This window comes from Colletotrichum scovillei (assembly GCF_011075155.1).
Source record: "Colletotrichum scovillei strain TJNH1 chromosome Unknown Contig00004, whole genome shotgun sequence".
NCBI lineage: Eukaryota > Fungi > Ascomycota > Sordariomycetes > Glomerellales > Glomerellaceae > Colletotrichum > Colletotrichum scovillei.
The window spans coordinates 1,897,725-1,917,528 of NW_023336262.1; the positions used below are offsets into that span (position 1 = coordinate 1,897,725).

The 19,804-nt window shown below is 52.7% G+C and overlaps 3 protein-coding genes across 3 annotated transcripts; all 3 read right to left on the reverse strand.

Moving 5' to 3' along the window:
• Positions 1–53: 53 nt before the first annotated feature.
• HER10_EVM0009331 (eburicol 14-alpha-demethylase) lies at positions 54–2,292 on the reverse strand. Its single transcript, XM_035478821.1, has 3 exons — positions 1,749–2,292; positions 1,477–1,674; positions 54–1,411 (listed from the first exon to the last, which is right to left on the reverse strand). The coding sequence occupies exons 1-3, from the start codon at positions 1,992–1,994 to the stop codon at positions 275–277; spliced, it is 1,581 nt and encodes a 526-aa protein (XP_035335229.1). The 5' UTR covers positions 1,995–2,292; the 3' UTR covers positions 54–274.
• A 3,461-nt stretch (positions 2,293–5,753) lies between these two features.
• On the reverse strand, positions 5,754–9,640 carry HER10_EVM0009633 (uncharacterized protein). The gene has a single exon (XM_035479116.1). It carries the CDS (start codon positions 8,025–8,027, stop codon positions 6,162–6,164), a length of 1,866 nt encoding a protein of 621 aa, XP_035335246.1. The 5' UTR covers positions 8,028–9,640; the 3' UTR covers positions 5,754–6,161.
• Positions 9,641–14,020: 4,380 nt separating this feature from the next.
• On the reverse strand, positions 14,021–19,173 carry HER10_EVM0008717 (kinesin motor domain-containing protein). Its single transcript, XM_035478227.1, has 2 exons — positions 16,556–19,173; positions 14,021–16,501 (listed from the first exon to the last, which is right to left on the reverse strand). The coding sequence occupies exons 1-2, from the start codon at positions 17,340–17,342 to the stop codon at positions 14,394–14,396; spliced, it is 2,895 nt and encodes a 964-aa protein (XP_035335184.1). The 5' UTR covers positions 17,343–19,173; the 3' UTR covers positions 14,021–14,393.
• Positions 19,174–19,804: the final 631 nt, after the last annotated feature.

The following is a 19,804-nucleotide window of genomic DNA, read 5'->3' on the forward strand; positions in this document are numbered from 1 at the left end:
ATTATTCTCCGAAATCTTCTATACTGGAAAAAAAAAAGATCCATGGTCTGCACTGGTTGGTGGGATGGACGGTTGAATGGATAGTCGTGATGTCATAACGGTCTTTTGTATTAATATTATTCGGTGGTGACCGTCTAGTCTGCCACCTTCTGGCGCCGTAGCGCTGTCATGTCTAAGTCTCTTTTATCCCTCTTTACCATGTGATATATAGTCATAATGGCTTGCAATGTACAATCCTCAACCCAAAAACCCCTCCTTTAAAAATACTCATCATCTAGGGGTTGCGCTTCTCCCAGTAGATGTTGGCGGGCTCCAATGGCCGTGAGAAGAGGGAGGCGTAATCGGTGCCGTTGATCTTGTTGCTACCGTCGGCGTTGCGGAACTTGAATTCTCTGACAATCATGGCGGTAATGGTCTGCAGCTGCAGGTTGGCAAAGTGCTCACCGATGCAGCGGTGACGACCGGCGCCGAAGGGGAGGTAAGGCGATCCGGCACCCTTGCTAACCAAGCCGTAACCGTAATCGATCTTCTCATCTTCGCCATCTTCGGGGCGTCCAAGTCTGGGGGCGATAGGAGAGTCGGCGTCCCAGCGGTGGGGGTTCCATTCCTCGGGCTCGGGGAAGTAGACGGGGTCGGAGCCAGAGACACCAGGAGCGGCGAGGAGGGTGTGGCTGGTGGGAATGACAAACTTGGTACCGGGAACGGGCATGGGAGATGTAACGGCGCGCATAATGGAGTGGATGGGGGCGTGCAGGCGAAGAGTCTCCTTGATGATGGCCTGGTTGAGGGGCAGCTTGGCGAGGTCTTCGTAGGTCAGGGGAGGAAGGTCGGCACCGAGAACACGGACTTGCTCCTCGTAGAGCTCCTCCATGATCTGAGGGTACTGGGCGAGACGAAGCATGATCCAAGAGCTGGTGGAAGAGGAAGAGTGCTGGCCGGCCATGAGGAGGGCAATCATCATGTTGGCGATCTCGTGGTCGGGGACCTTGGTGCCGTTCTTGTAGGTAGAGTTCATCAGATGGGTCATGATATCGAGTCCGTCGGTGCGGCCTTGCTCACGGCGCTGCTTGATTTCGTCCATGTAGATCTGAGCAACGGTGCGCTGGGCGTGGTCACGCTTCTTGTTCCAGGGGAGAGGGGCCCAGTGCAGCACGAAGTTGATGGAGGTGAAGCCCATGTCGAGGTCATGGTAGAGAGAGGCAAGGGACTCGTCGAACTTGTTGCGGATCTCGGCGCCCTGAAGAGCGTGGGAGGCGGTGAAAATGGTGATCTCGGCCAGCTTGGGGGGGAGGTTGACGACGCCAGACTTGCCCTTAAAGTCAGGGCTGCGCTTGAAGTAGTTGGTGACCTCGTCGGCAATGATGGGGGTGTAGGAGCGGAAGGCCTCAGTGGTGAGGGCAATCTTCATGAACTGGAGGGGCGCGTAGCCAGTCAGCATACAACTTTGCGCAAACAGAGTTTGGGGTGTCCGCATACCTTCTTCTGCTCCATGAGCTTGGCGTTGGGGCAGTCGTAGACAACATCGCGTCCAAAAACGGGAGTGGTCAAAACAGTGTAGATATCCTCCGCATTTACATCCTTGAGCTTGCCGTTGAGGATGAAGTCATTGCCCTGAGTTCCGAGAGCGACCGTGGTCTTCTTGCCGAGGAGAACGAAAGTGAAGACATCGCCATACTATGGGAGTAGCGTGCGTTAGTAAGAGACCACAAGAGGTAGGTGAGAGTTAGTTTCGGTGGTGGTGCGCATACCTTTTCACGGTTGGCCTTGAAGAAAGCTGGGGGGTCCATGCCATAGATGACGGTGCTGCCGATGAAGGGGAACCAGTGGAAGACCATGGGAGGCTCATTCTTGTTCTTGAAGAGGATCTGGTTTGCGACATTCAGGATGACGGAGACGACCACGACAGCGGCGAAAACGATTGCGACTTGCGACGCAGTTCCCAGAGTCTGGAACTGCTGGGACACCGGTCCCGCGACTTCTTGGAGGAGACCCATACTGGGCAGAGGAGGGTATGAGACGGAGAATGCGTCAATCGAAATGATCTGGCGCAGTTGTCGAGTCTGCCTGTGTTTTCGAGAGTAGTGACCGCACGCACAAGACGAATATCAGTGGCACGAAGAAAGTGGAAGGCATCGAGAAGGGGGGTCCAGCAGTGGTTTTAAATTATCCATTAATGAGATTAGATACCTGCCGCGTTTTGTTGGGTTCCACATTTTCTTTGCGTAACCAAGGAGCACCACTCACTAGGTACCTTACGTCTGTGTGCGCCTACCTCACCTCACCCTACGCATACCTAGGTACCTTAGCCAGCCAGCAGTTAAGCCAATGTACCTAAGTGTCCAAAGTCAGGAAGGTTGCATGGCTGCCATGGCTAGGTAGGCGGTCAAGCATTTTGCACGTCAAAAGATTGTCGTGGAGCCAAGCATCTGTGACATCTGGCCACCCGAATCGATTTTGAGGCGTCTGTCACAGGGTACCTAGCGCATTGTTGCAGAGAATGCTGCACCGCAACCTCTTCTTGCTTTTGTTTTCTGCCCTTTCTTTGCCATGTTTGCTTCCATGAAATGCCAGGTGCCCCCCAGTGGCCCCCTTTCCACTCGGAAGCACCTGTGCGTCCCTGTTGGTCCATGTTGGACGTTGCGCCAGAAAATCGGGAACAGGGGAGGGACCAATCGGTGGCACCAGCAGCTCATCCAATGACGGGCCGTTCGTATTCGTATCTGGAGACCCTCCCTGCCTATTCGAGCAATGGGAGATGGGAATGATTCGATGTGTGCTCCAATTCCCCAGACTCTGGAAACCACCTTTGAACGCGATCAAGCCATTTCAAAATTGCCTCGCTGGTGTCGTCAGTTTTGTCATTGCATGCTGCTGTTGTTAACTTCTTACCTCTTTACCATCTTCAGGGGTTCTGGGCTGGATCCTCTACTTTCTTCTCATTTGTTTCCAACCCACCTCAGCCCAGCCCATCCGTGCCATCCATCCCACTTTGCTTGACGAAAATCTGCGAATCCTTCCGAGGCAGGTACCAGAGAAGCAGAGAAAACTGTCTGGCCACTCACATGTGCTCAATTGACAACCCTGGCAACCCGAATAAGAACTCGAGCGGCTCATGCCGTCCACCTCCCCGATGTCCACTATCATTGTCTGCGCCTCCTAACGCGTACTTATTTCTCATACAGGTCCATATCAATCTTTGATGTCTTCAGCTACGCAAGGGCAATGAATAGCAGCATATGTCTGGAAGCTCAAGGTCCGATCTGCGAGGAGGCTCATGTCATCTCAAACGTAAGCATGAATATAAATGAGGGGCTGCTATTACCCCTCCATGAGTCCATTGCTCTCATTCTGAATTCACTGAGCTAGAAGTCGAGTCTCTTGAGCCACAAGCAGTACAGGCAGATTGGCAACGTCTGACTAATGCGTCACAATGGTCTTAGCACGACATCCATGCACACCAGGTTTCGACAACTGAGTGAAAGCCACAATCGTTCGAAATCACTGTAGAATCTCAGTATACTCGATGTTGCATCCTCACAGATGGGAATATCATTATCGTTGCTACATGTCTGCACGCGGTGCCACCTTGCCGACCGTCCTGTCGAGCATGGATCTTCCCAGACAGCAGTAGCCAGATAAAAATACGATATCTGCGATCGAGCTGTGCTTGACACTTGTTGCCGGGTCGTGGGTAAATAGCAAGTGGCAGTCTACCTACCGCGAGGAACGAGGGGGTGCCCTTAACAACGATTACTTTCAACTGATCATGATAGATAGATGGAAAGAAGCATTGCCGAAGTATCCTTGAACTCTTGTTAGCTCACAACTTGCTGAGTGGTGACGCATGGTGCAAGTCATCGCGTCGAATGGATCGAGTAGATTCATGTTGCTCGCAACAACTCCGGTGCCAACTTTTAAGAATGGGCTCAGCTTTGACCGTTGGCATAATCACAAGTCAAAGATGCTAGACTCTTCTTCTAAATCTTATCAAGTTGAACACTCATCGCAGCGACAGACTCTACAATTTCACCAGCCAAGCCTTTGGGTTAACGTGACATGATGACTAGACAGACCGTGTCAATGTTTAAAACACAAGTAACGGAAGGGAAGTTTTGGACGCATGTGCCGGCGGCAATCATTCGAAGGTGTCACTTCAGGAGTAAATCACTTTCTAAAAGATCAGTATCGACCTTGCTGTGGTGTGCCACCATTACAAGCTCGTCCATGAGCTGAATATAAGCGGAGAACATTCGTCTTATACCTCTGCGTTACGAAGATACGATACAATCGGTATATCCTGAAAAACCGCCGACGGCCTCATCATTACGCGAAACTCGGGGCAAGATGGGGAAGGGCCAACAAATTCTCATACATAGGGTTGGGTCTGGAGCTGGACTCCAGCCCTGGGCGAGGCAGAGAGGTTGCGGGCTCAGGGCACTAGAGTAGATTTCATGTCAGCAACATGAAAACAGAGTAAATTAAAGGGTATTCATGCAGAATGAAGAAACGTACAGGTAATCGCCTTGGCGATAAGCGGAGGGCAAACTAGGTCCTAGCACTATAAGAGGATCTATCTGGCTGGCTGGACGCAGTCCTCGGCCAGAGGAAGTCGTCATGGCGCTTGATTTCCTTTAGTGAAGCACAACAGTGTTATACGAACCTGATTCTAGTGCTCATGGCTGCTGCTGTCGTGCAAGACATTCCCTCAACACTTCGTGTCGATCATCACCAGCTATCCCAAGACATTCCATGGAGAATACATCACCAAATTTGACAGTTGACCAAGACTTCTGAACCGTTTACTGCATCTGTCGCCTGGATGATGTTTCACTAACCTCACGAAGCCAGATAAGCGCCCATACATAACTCATGGCGAATCGCTCAGCAAGTTGTCAGCAAGTTGCCATCCAACAGATTTCTCTGTGCCTGGGACGAAAATTACACGGCATCATGTCTCCTATTTAAATCGTCTTCGCAGGCCTCGTCTCTTGACCCTGTTTCTTGACCTTTTCAGGTTTATCAGACCCATATCAAGAAAGCCTTGTACTTGCAAGATTGATATCGCCGGACAGGGTATGCGAAAACGCCATCTCGCTTGTGGTTGAGCGCGTTCGGCCGCATGGTCCCTGATGCCCGTTGAGTCACGACCATTACCCATCGTGGGAAACACTCGTCACCGTAGTGCCTCTTCCTGTTGCCTGACGATGCCCAGGTAGCCATTGTCAAGTTTGTAAAAAGCTGTAGCAGCGTTTGCTAGTGACGGATGACGCACCCAGAAACGACTTACGAAAGCCGACATGGCCCACCACATGCTTGTTATAGAGCTCCTAGAAAAAGAAGAAATGGCGAGAATATGACGCATGTCGTACCCTGACCTCGACCCTTCTGTCTCAATACATGAGAAACACTTCAACATAGACAATAGCGATTTCTTGTTACAGACAAAATAGGAAAATGCTCTCAAAGCCTGTCTGGACAGCATGTTGCAAAGTTGACATATCGCGGTGCCAAGTGTTACTATCCTTGATCATGGAACCAGTCTTACCTACAGCCATAAGGTCGGGGGGGATTACCGCTTTGTCAAGATATTGGTCTGAAAGGGCACGAGTACTGTCTGGCGGACGGTGTTTATCACATAGCTCGTAGCAACCTAATCAAGTTTCCCTAGTAGCGTGAGTACTCATCAGGACATGATCAAATCACACGGAGAACAAGCTAAGATTTAGGAAGATGTCTTTCTTGAGACATTGATTTCTTGCTAGCTAGCGTCTAGACTATAAAGTCTGCGCTCCTTGTTGTTTGATGTTTGTATGGTTGTTTTTGGTGTAATATAATTAGTTGATGCAGTAACGACCGTCGGCCATGGCAATCCACCAGCCCTGAATGCATGCAGTTGGTTTGGTATAAATAAATCAAACTGCAGAGGTATCTCTTTTTTGTTAAAACCCAGAAAGGAAGAATCCGCGCCAGAAATAAAAGGAGGAAAAAAGAAAAAAACAAGGTGCTTTTTGCCTTTGTTTGCTTTGGACGCCGTAAACACCGGAAACCATGCTATGATGAAAAATAGTTGAATGCTTTCCTCATGGCCCGAACTATGCAAGCCATGTATGCCCTCCCTTTATTGTTTCTGTACAAATGTAGGCGGCAGTCATCGGGGTAGCTCAGAAGGACATACCAGTCCATCCATAAGGCCCGTCGACGTTGACCCAATTGTGTGCCTCCATGGCGGACTCCCAGCCCATCATGACGGCAAGCAGGCGGCAACCCATGGCGCTGACGGTGCAGACAATCGCGTCGCTGGCGTTGGCGAGCACAGCAAGGTCCATCATATACGCGCGGCCAATGTAGCCGCGTAGTCGAAGAGTCTCGGCCGAGGGAGCCAGCTGCATGTTCTTCGCCGTTGCAGCGTTGGACGCGCTCATTGAAGAGAGACCAAGATTCCAGAACATGGCCGCGAAGAAGCCACCCTCCCATCCGAAAGACTCGTCCTCGAAACGGTGCATGACGTGCTTGTCCGTGGCGGGCTTGTGGGTCTCCTGCTTGGAGGCAAGACGGATCTGCTCCTGGGCACGCATCGAGCCCTTGAAGTCCTCAGAGTCGTACACAGTCGGGTCATCGGATGCCATGACAATCAGCGACTGATTCTTGGCAAGTTTGTCGTCTGCACCATCTCTACCGGTGTTGTTGTAGTTGGCGTCAATAATCTCCTGGGCGCGGTTGGCGATGATCTCCATCGGGATGTAAGTGCCGCGGTATTTGTATTCCAACGGGTGACAATCTCCATGCCGAATATGCACACCAACTACAAGACCGTCGTTGGGGTTGGCGTCTCCTGTGAGAGACTTGGTCTTGACCTCCTTGACCCTGTTGATGACATACTGAGTGTCATCCTTGTTGAGATCAAACAGTGCCCGGTAGCCGTCGTGCGCGAGATCGAATAGTTCGCGAAGACCTTCCTCGTCCTGTGCACGGAAATCGGCATAGGGTTTGCTCAAAGAACCAGCCCAAAGAGACTTGGCCGTTTCTGAGGTGACCACCAAGTGGCGAGCTCGGGGAGGGCAGGGAATCATCTCATGACGCGGTGGTGGGCGACAGTTGGGAATGGGAGGCGGTTGGAAGATGTCGGTGTATTTGCCATACGCCCACCGGGAGTCGTCGATGAAGAAGGCTCGGCCCTGCCTCTGTGCAAGCCCGTAAAAGGTCCAAAGCTGCATGATAGAGTGTCCGATTCCGGCATCTTCAGTCTCCAATACGAAAGTCATTGACCTCTGGCAAACAGGCTTCTCAACCAGAGAGTCCTTATTCTCTCCAACGAGGTCTCCGTCTCGGCCCTGACCCTTGCTCGGCCACTGGCTAGTGGCAAACTCCGGGAGGAGACCTGTTTCCTGCGCTTCCGTGACATCGATGAAATATGGATCGGCCGGGGCATCGTTGCTCAAGAGGTTCTGGTCGGTGACCTGGGAACGGTGTCGCATATCCCTCACACGGGCAGCCACCTCACGACACTTGCTACACATGTCTCCATATTCCTTCACTGACAATGGGAAGTCGTAACTCGGGGGGATTGAGACAGTCCATTTCGATTTGCCACTCTTGTCGGTGATGACGATAGGAGTTGGGAAGTCTGGCAAATCATCCTGCCCTACCATCTCAAAGTCATCGTTTTTGCCAAGATGAGGCAAGTTGAGCTTCGGCACGCCAAAGATGCTCCGGAAAGGGAAGGTTGCAAAGTAGAGAAAAAGCGCTCCAAATGCAAACCAAAACGTGAACCGAAATACGCGACTAGGCCGCGGGTGGATGGGTGATTTTCGGGGAGGTGGGATGAGGGCCGGTAAGCTTGGGGACGGCGGCGGCGACGAGAAGAGCAGGTGGTTGAAGCTGAAGCGGGACGAGGTGGCGGACAGCGGAATCTTCTCGTAGTTGGTGTTACCTGTATGTGAGGCAGATCGTCGCAGGTTCATCCGTGGGTCGGAAATCGACAGCTTGGATTTGCTGAGATCCAGAGGAGCTGGCATGTTTGCTCGCATTATAAGCAACGGGGTAGTAGAAAAATTGTTGATATCCAAAAGAAGTAGAATTCGTAGAGTCGTCGGTGTTGGGGGTCGTGTCCACTAATAAAGAAGCGGTCCCAATGGGTATCTTGTAAGAGAGTTCGAGCTTGGAGCTTTTAGAATGGAAAATAGACCGATGATGGCCTTAGTAAAGGAGTGTCGGATGGCTTCGAGCCTAGTTGGTCATTGACAAGAGAATCTCCTTCCTTCTAGGAAGCGTTCATGATAGTAACGGTTCCAGCAACGGTCGCACAGGATCGGAGGTCGACGTGGGCAGACGGCAATGCGGTGGCCAGCGCGGTGGAAGACGAGCAATGCAGCGTGCGTTCTGTGTACGGGACGAGACCGAGGCCGGGGGCGCGATCGGGTCAGGTCTGGAGGAAGAAGAAAAGTATGGTGAAGAAACCGGGGGAGGCGGGGATAGAAGTAAGGTCGTGGGCAGAGAGTGAGGGACGGAGCAAGGTGAGGCAGACTCGGCCAACTTCTTTTCGGGTCAAGACTCCAGGCAAGGTACGAGCACTCAGTACGGATGCTCCGTAGACTCCAGGGTAGCAGCTGCAGGAGGAGGAGGAGCTTAAAGGTATCCAGCGGCTACGCAGAAAGTGGCCGACCCTTGTCCAAAATCAAGCAGAGAACGCAGTGAAAAAGGACCCAAAGGGGACAACCGAGAAGGATGAAAAGTGCGATCAACTGCGTGAAGTAAATGACTGATGGTGGGTCTTGGCGGCGATCATCAGCGACCAGGGTTCGGTTGGAGTGGGAGCTTCAAGCAGTGGTGGACTCAAAAGGCTGGTGTTGCCCCGTATGTTCGGCCGGACGTTGCGTATGGAGCGGGAGAAACTGGATCAGGCTGCAGCCGTTGCTGTAAGGGAAAATCGGGAGGGTAGAGAGACGACTACTTAATAGACTGGATTGGACGCCGGCTTGCCGACCGAAACAGTCTTGTATGTCATGTAATGCTGCTGGGTGCGTCGTGGACCGGTTGTCTCGTCCGCGGTCTGTGGTATATTGTTTGCAACAATGTGCCCTGTCTTTGCCTGTGTTCGGCCCTGGTGTTCCCCTCTAGGCTTTGGCTCTGGCTTCCCGGCTTTTGGACAAACTCTATCCGATGCCAGTTTGAGTGACAGCGAGAGGATGAGGGAGTACGGTACTGCGTGGTAATTGGGCAGAAGCGAAGGATGAAGATGGGACGATGAGTTGTTCGTCCGGGCCTTTGACTTGATACCCGGTCCAACAGCGCCGAGAAGGGGGAAGAACCCAGAGGCGAAAGTTGAGAAGGGGGGTGCGGCTTGCCGAGCAAAAAGATGGGCCGAAGGATGGGCAGATGGGGAAGGGCGGGAGGATTGAGGTGTCAGAGCTCCTAGGAGTCTAGGAGGTGTCGTGTTGTGTGCGAGTGAAGCGCAATCGCAGCGTCAAGGTCGGTGGGATGAGGTGTCAGCTGTTGCTGTCAATGCCTTGACCTCTTCCTTTTCTGTGGTGGTGTTGGTGCCGTGGTGGTGCCTCGTCTACACTAATAGAAACTCGGGTGCGGCGACGGGCCTTGCGTTTGCAACAAAGGCCAAAGACTATGTTCCTCACGCTTTCTTTCTACCTGAGTTCGGTTAAGACTTGAGAGGGAAAGAAAAAAAAGTCTGGGGCGCCCGGTGTCAAAAAATAATCTAATTCAGCGGTCTTTCGCATTCAGCCTGATCGACCTGCTTTTGCCTCTGCCTTTTTTTTTTTTTTTTGGCTCAATTGCAACGGCGGGGGTAAGGTGGACCAACAAAATGCGTCAAACCCGGAGTGCTTGACAAAAGATATGACGATTGGCAATGGTAAATAGCTGAGCATCCCAGAAAACCCAACTGCGAAACCATGAACCGAAGCAGCCGGGTGGCAGTGCGAGGTTCCATGGTGGAGGGAGCAGCAGTTACAGGCTACAGTAGTAAGAGCAGTGAGAGCAACAGTAGTAGCAGATCGTCCAAGGCGGCTGGGCGGGACGGAGTTTCTGATTCTTGCAGCATCATGATCGTCCCCTGAATAGAAACTCAGTTCAGGGTTTCCCCTCAAGCCCCTCATCTTCAGCTGGCCCTTTCACGTCGTGTCATTGCTCCAATGCTGCTCTCACTACGGAGTATGTACTGCCAGGGAGCCAGAAGAAGCAAGAAGCGAGGGAGATCCCACGGGATCGTCATACCCAAGGCGATCCCGCAGCAGTGACCACACGGTCGAACCCAAGCACCCAAGCAGATGCCAAAGAGCCCCAACAACCGTCGACACGTCCCTACATTGTGACGGGCGGATGGATGGTTGGCGTTGTATTTCGCATGGGGGGTTTCGCGAAAGTCGGAACCTCGCGGCGAAAGTTGCAACACCATGAAAAGTGGGCAGTAGCTTTTTCAAGGCCAACCTTGACAGACGGAGCCCAACGGCGAGCCCCAAACCAACCTAGCCGTACTCCGTAAAAGAAGTGGAAAACTCGCCTCCAAGAAGACACCGAGGTCAGAAGGGGGAGCAGCGCGCATTGCATCTGCGACACTGGTTGACTGGTTTGCGGGACCGGTCGAGTACGCGCTGAGTAAGTTCCCAAAAAGGAAGCCGATGGTTCAAGGGTAACCCGCCGCGCAAGTATTTTCCTGGTATTGTGCATATGCCATCCACACAAAGTAGGTGCTAAGGTGGTGCTTGCTACCTCTTTAGAAGTCAGGAAGTGTGTGGTGTTGGGCGGAGGAACCTCACCGTTCAGTCGCAGCTTCCCAATTGCTTTCCCCCCACCTCATGTGGTCGCCGGTCACGATTTTAGCACGTTTCAGAACCTCCGGGGTGATGAAGCAGCCAGTCAGAGCCCGCATTCTCGTGTCCCTGAGCCGCAGGGGTCCTCGGATGAGATCCGCCCCTCTTCATCCCAACAGACCAATGAAAAGATGTATTTAGTGCCTCCCGCAACGTCTTCTACTCCTTTCGGCGCTCTTACGCCCATCTCTGGCCTCCCATTGGGCATCTTGGTCACCACACCTCCATCGCACCTCCATCTTGTTCCTCCCGGACCTTCTCCCGAAGACGGTCATCACTTCCTTTCTCTGAAATCTGAGAGCGCGTTCCTCCTCCTCTCGGCTGTCAGTGTCACGAGTGTCAACTCATTATCAAGCGCCACTCCAGTTGGCTCATTCCCAAAAAGGTCATAAGACGGTCCTTCGGGATATTTGTGATGGAGATTGCGGGACCGCTTTGTGGCTCCTTTTCCTACCATCTCTTCACCATCAATCTATGGCCGTCCGCTTGGCTTCCCTCTCACAAGTTCGTATCCCCAACACGCTTCTGCATCTTCATCTGCACGTTACAAGGGTACAGAACCGCCGTAATAGGTTCGGACTCGTCTTCAAAAATATGTCACGATTCGAGGCACACACGCACACACATCCGCATTCCCAAATCCAGAAGGCCGCACGTGGACATCAAAGATGGGGAACTCACACCCCTGTCGCGACCCCTTTCTGGATACCTCAATTTTGGGTCAATTCCGAGCAAGGAAAAACAGAGGGAAAAGGCACTGCACAAACTGGGTTACTGAGCGTTGACACACGGAGTATATACCAGGCCGTTGGGAAGAGAAAATCTGCTCTACTTCATCTTTTTCCTCCCCGCGCGCGCGCGGGATCCGCCGTCCTGGACTCCTGGTACCTTGCTCGCTGTCACGCTGAGCACTTTTTAAAGTGGCATCTTAGCTCGGCTTTCCCGCCCGCGCCGTTGAAACCTTGAAGGGTGACCCAATTACGAGGAAATCAGCGAAGCAAAAGGTAAAATATACAGCAAGCTGCAAAACAAGACGTCACCATCACAATCGCTATCGTGAAACGGGGGGAATGGTACAATGTCGTACCACCTACTCCGTACCCCCTCCTGGAACTGTGTGGTCTCTCACAAAGGCAGGAGGGAGCAAACAACTTCTTCAACTAGCCAAACACAGCATCGCTGTGCTCCGTCACAGACTCACAGGATCGTCCAAGCACCGACCAAATGGATCAGCGATTATACCCACCAACCGAGACAGACAGACGGCAGCTGAGAGACACGGCTCCACGAAAGAGTCAGGGAGAGTCAGAGAAAAGAGGCCAACAACTGGTCGATGATCAATGATTGACAAGACACCGAGAGTCATAAACGATAAGTTAGGTTTCGTCCTTTTTGTCTGCAGATCGCCATATTTCGTACTGCGCAAGGTAGGTAGTCGGGACTCGGGACTGGGGGGTGCTAGTCCCCATTTGCGTCATATCAAAACAAATTTTGATATTGCGATCCATCATCATCAATCACGCAGTGTAGCAAAACCGCGCCCATGCCCGTGCCCGGCAGGCAGGCAACCAGGGAATGAACATACATCGCAAACCCACTCCCGACTGTCCCCTGTTTAACTGGGAAAGAAAGGCTCCATCGCAAGGCGCACGCGTCAATGACAAGTCATTGTCTCTTTTCAGAGTTTACGCCAACAAACACCAAACGACCCATCATAAGATTGATAATGGAGAAGCCTAAAGTCCCATGGGAAAGCAAGATAGACAAGAAAGAAAAAAGAAAATAACGAGAACGAAAGAGGCATGATCCAAGTTTACAAGGCTTTCAAGGCTTCATCCGAGTCAAACCCCATCAACGGAAACTCAAATCAGCTCGCTCCCTCACATCAACTCTCGAACCCGTGTCCCTGTCCCATTCAGCCTCCTTCCACATGGGCAACCAAACAACTCTCTGTTCAGCAGCCCGTTTTCCAAATCTCACCAAAACTACTCTGTACAATCAGCCATCAACACCATGAATCCAAATTACATCCCAACGCTCCGCGCCCCCGTGCTCCCTCCCGACCGTGCGCCCGCCACTTCCGTCCATCGGGTCTCGTCCCTGCCGCCACGCCGCGATCTCTCCGTATCCAAACCCCTAAGCCACACGGGAGGAACTTCAAACCACCACCAAACAACGTTAATGCTCTTTGAGATTTTGCTCTCCTTTTTTCCCGCTTACCATCACAAGCATCCCCCTCCCTTCTCCTTTTCCGATCCAGCCATCTTAGCCTCTCGCCTCAAATCACAAGATTCCCATGTGCAAAATCAGCGAGGAAAGCAGAACCAAAAATAAGCTCCTCAAAGTTTCGCCCGACCGCCCCAAGCTCACGCACCCCTCCCCTCCTTCTCCTTCGATCCGCCTCGTCAAACCGCCATCTTGGGAGGAACCTCCATCCCATAAACTCTGTTTGCTCCCCCAAGAAAACACTCTGTAATTGATGGTCGGGAATCGCCGAGATTGCACCTCTGTGATGGCCATGTGATGATCTGATATCTTTGTGATGGTCTGTGATAGTTTTCCTACATTACCGTTGAGATTCTATAGTACTCATTTTCCATGAGATGAGAAAATTCACGCTAGGGTTGAACTAAGACGCCTTGATCTGACATCGCGAGTAGCATGCGGCCCTCCCCTCCGATATGGCGTTGAGAAGGGTCGCCCCGTCTGCCCATCCCCCGCCCCCTCTCTCAACGGTCGTCCTCCGCCTCTCCTATTCTGCAATCTTGGGTTCACCAAGTCCCGGCTAGCACCCCGTCTCGTGAGGCGACCTGCGTTGCCATCAAACAGAACCGGTGGCCACAATAGGTGGCAAACAGAATGCGGCAATCCGCGAGGTGAAGACGTGACACATTGTGACGGGTCCTTGCGATTGGCATACCGTTTCCCTAAGTCGAGTCTTTATGCGCGCTATAGGTCCAACGGGCATGTAAACCAAACGTACCGAAACAATCATCTCCGCTGTTTGGTTTCAATCACAGCCACAGTCACGGGTACGGGAAGGATGTTGGCATCTGATGGATCGTGGTATTCTCTTCTTCTGGATGTCGTAACCGCTCATCCGTTATTAGCTAGCTGACCAGGCCTGCTTTCTGATGTACGTGAGCCATCATAATCATCCATCAATCCAATATGAAACTGCCACAGGCAGGCCTCGTCGCTTTTCCCACCCTTCTCTGAACCCTCCGCCAATATCAATATCCTGAGCCTGCCTAATGCACTGAGACCACAACTGGTCGTGCAGCGCCTGAAGTCTCCGCCGGCTCCTCCCTCGTGGACGTATCAGTACGCTAATAAAACAAACCGACAGCCTTAGCTGACGTCGAAAGAAGGTGACTTGAACCGCCGTTCTTCCAACCAGCGACCACGGCGAAGTAAAGTGTAGGGTATAAGAAGAAAAAAAACAAAACCAGATCGTTGTCGATCTTTCCCGAACGCCTTTCTGGCCTCGTGAGGCACCCTCGCGAAGTCCAACCATTCCCACACCAGATATCAACGTTGAAACTGACACTCCCGACAGAAAAGTCCTTCTCACATGCCCATCACCGAGACCTTGTTGGTTTCATCAAATGATGCTGCCTTCCTGAGGGGTTCGAGGTTCGCAGGCAACTCTGGATGCACCTCAAGTTTACGATCGCTAACGACGCGAATGCTTCCCCGTGCTCCCTTTACAAGATGGCCCGTCTCGACGCGATCCTGGATCATCTCATCCAGGATCTTGCTCATTTCATCGACACTCTTGGTACGGTTGCGAGGAGTGTTATGGACGGCGGATGGTGCTGGTGGCGGGTTCACCGTCGGTGGTGGGCTGTGTTCGTAAAGGGCCGATGTCCTGCCATCGGTGTGGCCCTCTGCCGTGTCTCGAGAACGCGCTGCAGACCGAAGCGCACCCAACATACGATCCTTGTCGTCCAGTCTAGCCCGAAGCTCTGCGATCTCGGCGTCCTTCTCCCGCAGAAGCGTTGACACACTATGGTCTTCTCCGACCATGATGCCCTTATTCGGGGCGGAGAAGCCAACTGAAGTCCTAGAAGAACTGGCTCTTCGTGCCTGCATAAGCCGTTTCTCTAGTGTCTGGATGTATCTTGTCTTGTCCGCAAGGTCCGCTTGCAAGGCGCGGTTCTGAGCTGATAGCGAGGCACTCCCGTCACCATATTCGCCAATGCTGTCATCGTCTGTTACAAGCCCTCCTTCGCCACTAGATTGGCGTTGTCCTCCACTCGATCGACCACTAGAACGACGGCCTATGGTCGATGACGCCGATGTCATTGATGCTGTCCTTTCGAGAAGTGGCCTGCCGCCATTAGAAGTGGCCAATGATGATCTTGCTGATGCCATTGAGGACCGAGGGTGGATGCCAAGAGCGCTGTAAGAGCCGCTGACATTGACACCAATTGATTTGGAACTCAAGATCAGACGGTTGAGGTGATCGATCCGTTCTTTGAGCGCTGTGCGAGCCAGCTGCATTTCGAGCATTTGCTCTTCATGCCGATGCTCAGCCTCAAGTTCACGGGCCTTCTCCTCCAAGACGTCTCGCTCTCTTTCTTCCTCGGCATACTTTGCATTCTTTTCCTTGGCTTGTGTGTCGAGCTGTTGCCGTAACTCAAGGATCTCCATGCGATAGCGCTCCAAGAGGACTCTCGCACCGCCATCGCCACCGCTTCCGAGAGCCTCTTCCGCCTTCTTGGCATGGCTGACAATATTATTCTTTGCTCTGGATGCGAATTTGAGGGTGTTGATCGTCTCTGATGTGTGGGAGTTCGAGGACGCAGCGCTGCCAGCCGCGCCAATCTGAATAGTGCAAAGAATGCTCACCAGCGAGCCGCCTGACAATGCGCCTTGCAAAAGCCTGGTCAGCTTGCTGTCGCGATAAGGCAGATGCTTCCCATCCTTGTCGGCCGCCTTTCCATCCTTGTCCTTGTGCTCCGAGAGTTTGGAGATGACAGTGCCCAAAGTGAGCAAACTCTTGTTGATGTGCGAGCCTTCGGTTCTTCGCTCTTTGGACTCGGCAGCCTTTTCGGATCCAGCGAGATCGATCAAGCTCAGTGTTGACACTCGCACGCCACCGGGTAGCATTCCTGATCTTTTGCTGTCGCCACCTCCGGGGTTCCCTGGTATCCGCTCTCGGCTCTCCACCACGATTTGTACGACTGCATGACTTCGGGAGCTTCTCGCATTAAACTGGGTGCTTGCAGTTCTACGCGCTTGGTCTCCACGCGCAATTACCCTAAGAAGCTGGGTAGGACTCTGAACGATTTCCTCTTTCAAGGGGCTAGCGTAAACACCGCGCTTGCTGTCTTCGCGTAACTTGATTTCTTCCTGCCCACCAGCGGGTGCGCCGGGTCCAGTTGACATACTCAGCAAGTCGTGAATCTTTTCGTTGTAGATTTCCAAATAACTGACACGAAGCAGGAATTCGCGGGATGGTGTCTCTCTGATGTAAGAAAAGATATCTGTGATGGCGAGCGGGATCACACCAGGCGAAGAGGCGGTTCCTTGCATCGAAAACGTCTTTCCGGTACCAGTCATACCGTAGGCGAAAACTGTTCCATGATAGCCTTCCATCACACGGCGGACTAGACGCTTTGCTAGGCAGTCGTATACTCGGCTGTTGTCGTCGTGTGTTGTAAAGACATTATCTGACGTCTTGAGTTAGAAGAATTTGCGTAGTTCTGCGGAGCAATAAGCCTCACCATAAAAATAGTCTCCGCCTTCCTTTCCTCTGTACGCAACAAGAGACTTGCGTCCATCAACCATCCACTCGCCCTCGGCTTTGGTATTCTCGTTTCCGCTCGCATCTGGTCGCACTCTCACACTGACAATCACATTACCCTTGCCGTCTAATTTGGAACCTCTCTTATCACTGCTGCCGTCAGATGAGGATTTTGCCGCCATTCCATCGATAGGGTCATCATACGTCGTCGCGGAGGTTGAGTACGAGTCCTGGGCAGAAGAGCTCCTGCTTTGGGGCGGTGAAGAAATGCTGATAAGACCATCGGACATACGCACGCTGGCGCTTGATATTGACTTGCCCTCGGCACTGTTATTCAACAGACTTGGCGCGCCATTGCTTTGCGAATACGTGGACGCTACGGAGCCCTTCGACTTGCGTGTGGAGTTCCGTGAGGAGTCAGCACCAAGTGGACTCGGGGGGAGGCTACTGATGCGATTGTCGCCTCGGGGCGGTTGGGGGAATGAGTTGATGCTCACTGTCTTACGCAACGTCCGCACAGAAGAATTACTCATGGCAGAGGCTGTACGTGGTTGCGGAAGGGCTGAGGTGGGTGCGGGAGTTGTGGGAGGCAGGAAGCCTGCGGAGGGGGCTCTGAGGCCACTTTTCGAGTTCGGTGTTGACGGTGCCCTGGACGCTGTCGTGGGAATGCCCCCCGTACTTTTCCTCGTTTTCGGTACAGGTAGAGCGGGCAATGCCATGGTTGGTGGGCCGTTCGATGGCCGGGCCGGCCGTGGGAGAGTCGCCATATCGTTGAATTATTGAAGGGAAGGAGCCGTGATCCGTACGCAACTACGAAGTCCCGAGTTGGGCAAGCAGCCTTCTAGATTGTCGAGAGCAGTCAAGAAATTGGCCGGTCCATGAACTCGGAGGATGGAAGAGGGTGGGTGATCGTCGGGTTGTTGATTACGTCGATAAGAAAGGGATGTCTTTCGCGTGGGTTGTATTCGTCCGAAAACCACGAGTGTGGACGGGGACCTGGCCTACGAGTATGCCTGTATCCCAGCACTCTGGACCAATTCGAGAACAGGGACGTATGAAACGTTATTATGCGTTGAGGGTGTACAGAGTGACGTGGGAAGTTTTCATCGGATTGGGGGCTCGACTGTCAGGAGGGTTGTCAGTGCACCTGGACCATGACAATTAAGGCAGCGGGCACGGGACTTGGGCATGACTTGCAGATGCGCCGGCATGAGGGCGATCCCAAGGGGCGGAGCGGATAAGAGCAGGGAGGAACAACTAAAGGAAAAAAACTTACCAAAAGATGATTCAGTGGGCAACGCTTGTGTTGTCGTGTTTGGTGGTGGGCCGAGATGGGGTTGGTGAGAAGAGAGAAAGGCAGCGTCGAGCGATTTGAAGGGGGAATCCTGGGATTGAGGTGGCTTCGTATGTCTCGTAGAGTGTTCCTTGCGGTTCAAACCGGGACCCTGTCGGCTCTGTTGGAAGCAAGTGCGGAGGGAAAACAAAGGTCTGACTGCAGTGGATTTTTTTGTCGTCGAGCTGTATTCCTTGCGCTAGCGGGCGGCGGGCGGCGTACGGCTTGGGGTTTCTTTTTCGTGGGCTGTCTGCAGAGCACGGTGCCTCTGGTGTCTCGCGCAGCTAAAGTCGCAGGACTGGGATGGCGACGGGTACTCAGATTGGGCGGCAGGTCGGGGAAAGGCAAAAAATTGAGGTGGACGCGGGAGGAAGGGAAGGGGTTGGTTTCGTCGAGTGGAAATGTTTCGACAGCAGAGCTGGGCGCGGGGTTTGCGAACGCGGATTCGCTGTAGCTTCGGAGCGTCTGAGCTTCACAAAGGAGAAGTAGGAAACAAGTCCACAGAGTTTGGGTGACGAAGTGCGGAAAGATATTCGACCGGGGCCGCGGTAAGGTAGAGTTGGGACGGAACTGCGTCAAGTCTGAGAGCTGGCGGATGCGATGAGCTCTGTGATGCCGATGGGGTTGCGATGGTTTGTGGAAAGGAGAGATCCGAGTCTCGAGCGCTGGGCTTGTTTGCGTCTCTTGGTCTTGGCGGAGTAATCCGTGGGTTAAGGTAAGGAAGAGGCGGCGGCGGCGGCGGAATCGTACAAGGCGAAGAGTCAAGTTAATTGAGGCGTCCCGTGGGCAAGGTAAAGGAGACGCAAAGCGTAGAAGCGCACAGCGAGACGAGATGAGTAAGGAGTGTTTGGTCGAGAAAATGGAGAAGGCGTGAGTGAATGTGGTGATGAAAAGTGCGTTTCGGTGCGATTAGTGCAGTGGACGGCAATGTAAGCGGGAAATGGCCGCTATGTGCAACGACGTGGGCGGCGCGAGGAAGGTAAAGGAGTGGCTGAAGGTACTAGGCAGATCCGTCGGATAAGTTGGGAGCGATCTGAACGTGGACGGACGTGGTCGTGAAAGTAGACGTAGTGTAAACGTGGGCGGCAGGCAGGAGGGGGAGAAATTTGGAAGTGAAAGAGGTCGAGAGTCAAGAGTCGAGGTGTTCCAGACCAGTGGGATCGTTTCCTCGAAAAAGGTCTGTTGCGTGTTAGGCGCGTCCTCGATGCGAAGGATGTCCAATGTTGGACGTCCCTTCCTCTCTTTCTTTCCCTTTTCTCTTTTGCTATTATTACGAGTGGGAAAGAACCTGGACAAAAGAGAGAGCACCTTCCTCCTCCTCTTCTCCTCTCCGTCTGCTCCTCCTCTCTTCGTTGGTCCTACTTGCCCGGGGCAAAGTAGCGGACAAGTGACAGGGTGCAGGAGTGTAAAAACAGTGGGCCCTTGTACGTACCGTTAAACCATTCTTTGCTTTTTCTGGACGGGAGCTTGTGAGGAATCCACAAAAAGTTGTGCTTGGATATGCCGACAACGGGAAGTATTGCGCAATAGGAATAGAGGGATAAGCTGCCAAACCCAGTGACAAAGTGACGATCCTCGATATCAGCGTCAACTAAGATTGCGGGACGTGATATCTGCAAATCGTAGAGGAAGAAACAGTCGTCGTCTCTGAGTCAATCGAGAAAGAGCTTGTTCCCCAAAACTAGTTAGGTACTCTAAAGTACCTTAGCTGAATGAGAAGGGGGAGAAGGAAGGAGAAGACAAGATGCAACCGGGGTCACGAGTGAGATGGGCAACTACGTATCCATGTACGAAATACTCGTGCCAAATACCAATAAACACAGAAAGGGGAGGAGGGAGGGAGACGAAAGAGAGAGATGTTGCCTCCCCTGGTCTTTTGCGACCTTGCCCCCGTTT

Excerpts from the sequence above, each read along its gene's own strand:
- HER10_EVM0009331 (XM_035478821.1), bottom strand. The coding sequence starts at position 1,994 with ATGGGTCTCCTCCAAGAAGTCGCGGGACCGGTGTCCCAGCAGTTCCAG. Across the intron at positions 1,675-1,748 it reads TCAAGGCCAACCGTGAAAAG|TATGGCGATGTCTTCACTTT; the intron begins GTATGCGCACCA and ends CTACTCCCATAG. Across the intron at positions 1,412-1,476 it reads AGCTCATGGAGCAGAAGAAG|TTCATGAAGATTGCCCTCAC; the intron begins GTATGCGGACAC and ends GCGCCCCTCCAG.
- HER10_EVM0008717 (XM_035478227.1), bottom strand. The coding sequence starts at position 17,342 with ATGGCGACTCTCCCACGGCCGGCCCGGCCATCGAACGGCCCACCAACC. Across the intron at positions 16,502-16,555 it reads AGGCGGAGACTATTTTTATG|ATAATGTCTTTACAACACAC; the intron begins GTGAGGCTTATT and ends TCAAGACGTCAG.
- HER10_EVM0009633 (XM_035479116.1), bottom strand. The coding sequence starts at position 8,027 with ATGCGAGCAAACATGCCAGCTCCTCTGGATCTCAGCAAATCCAAGCTG.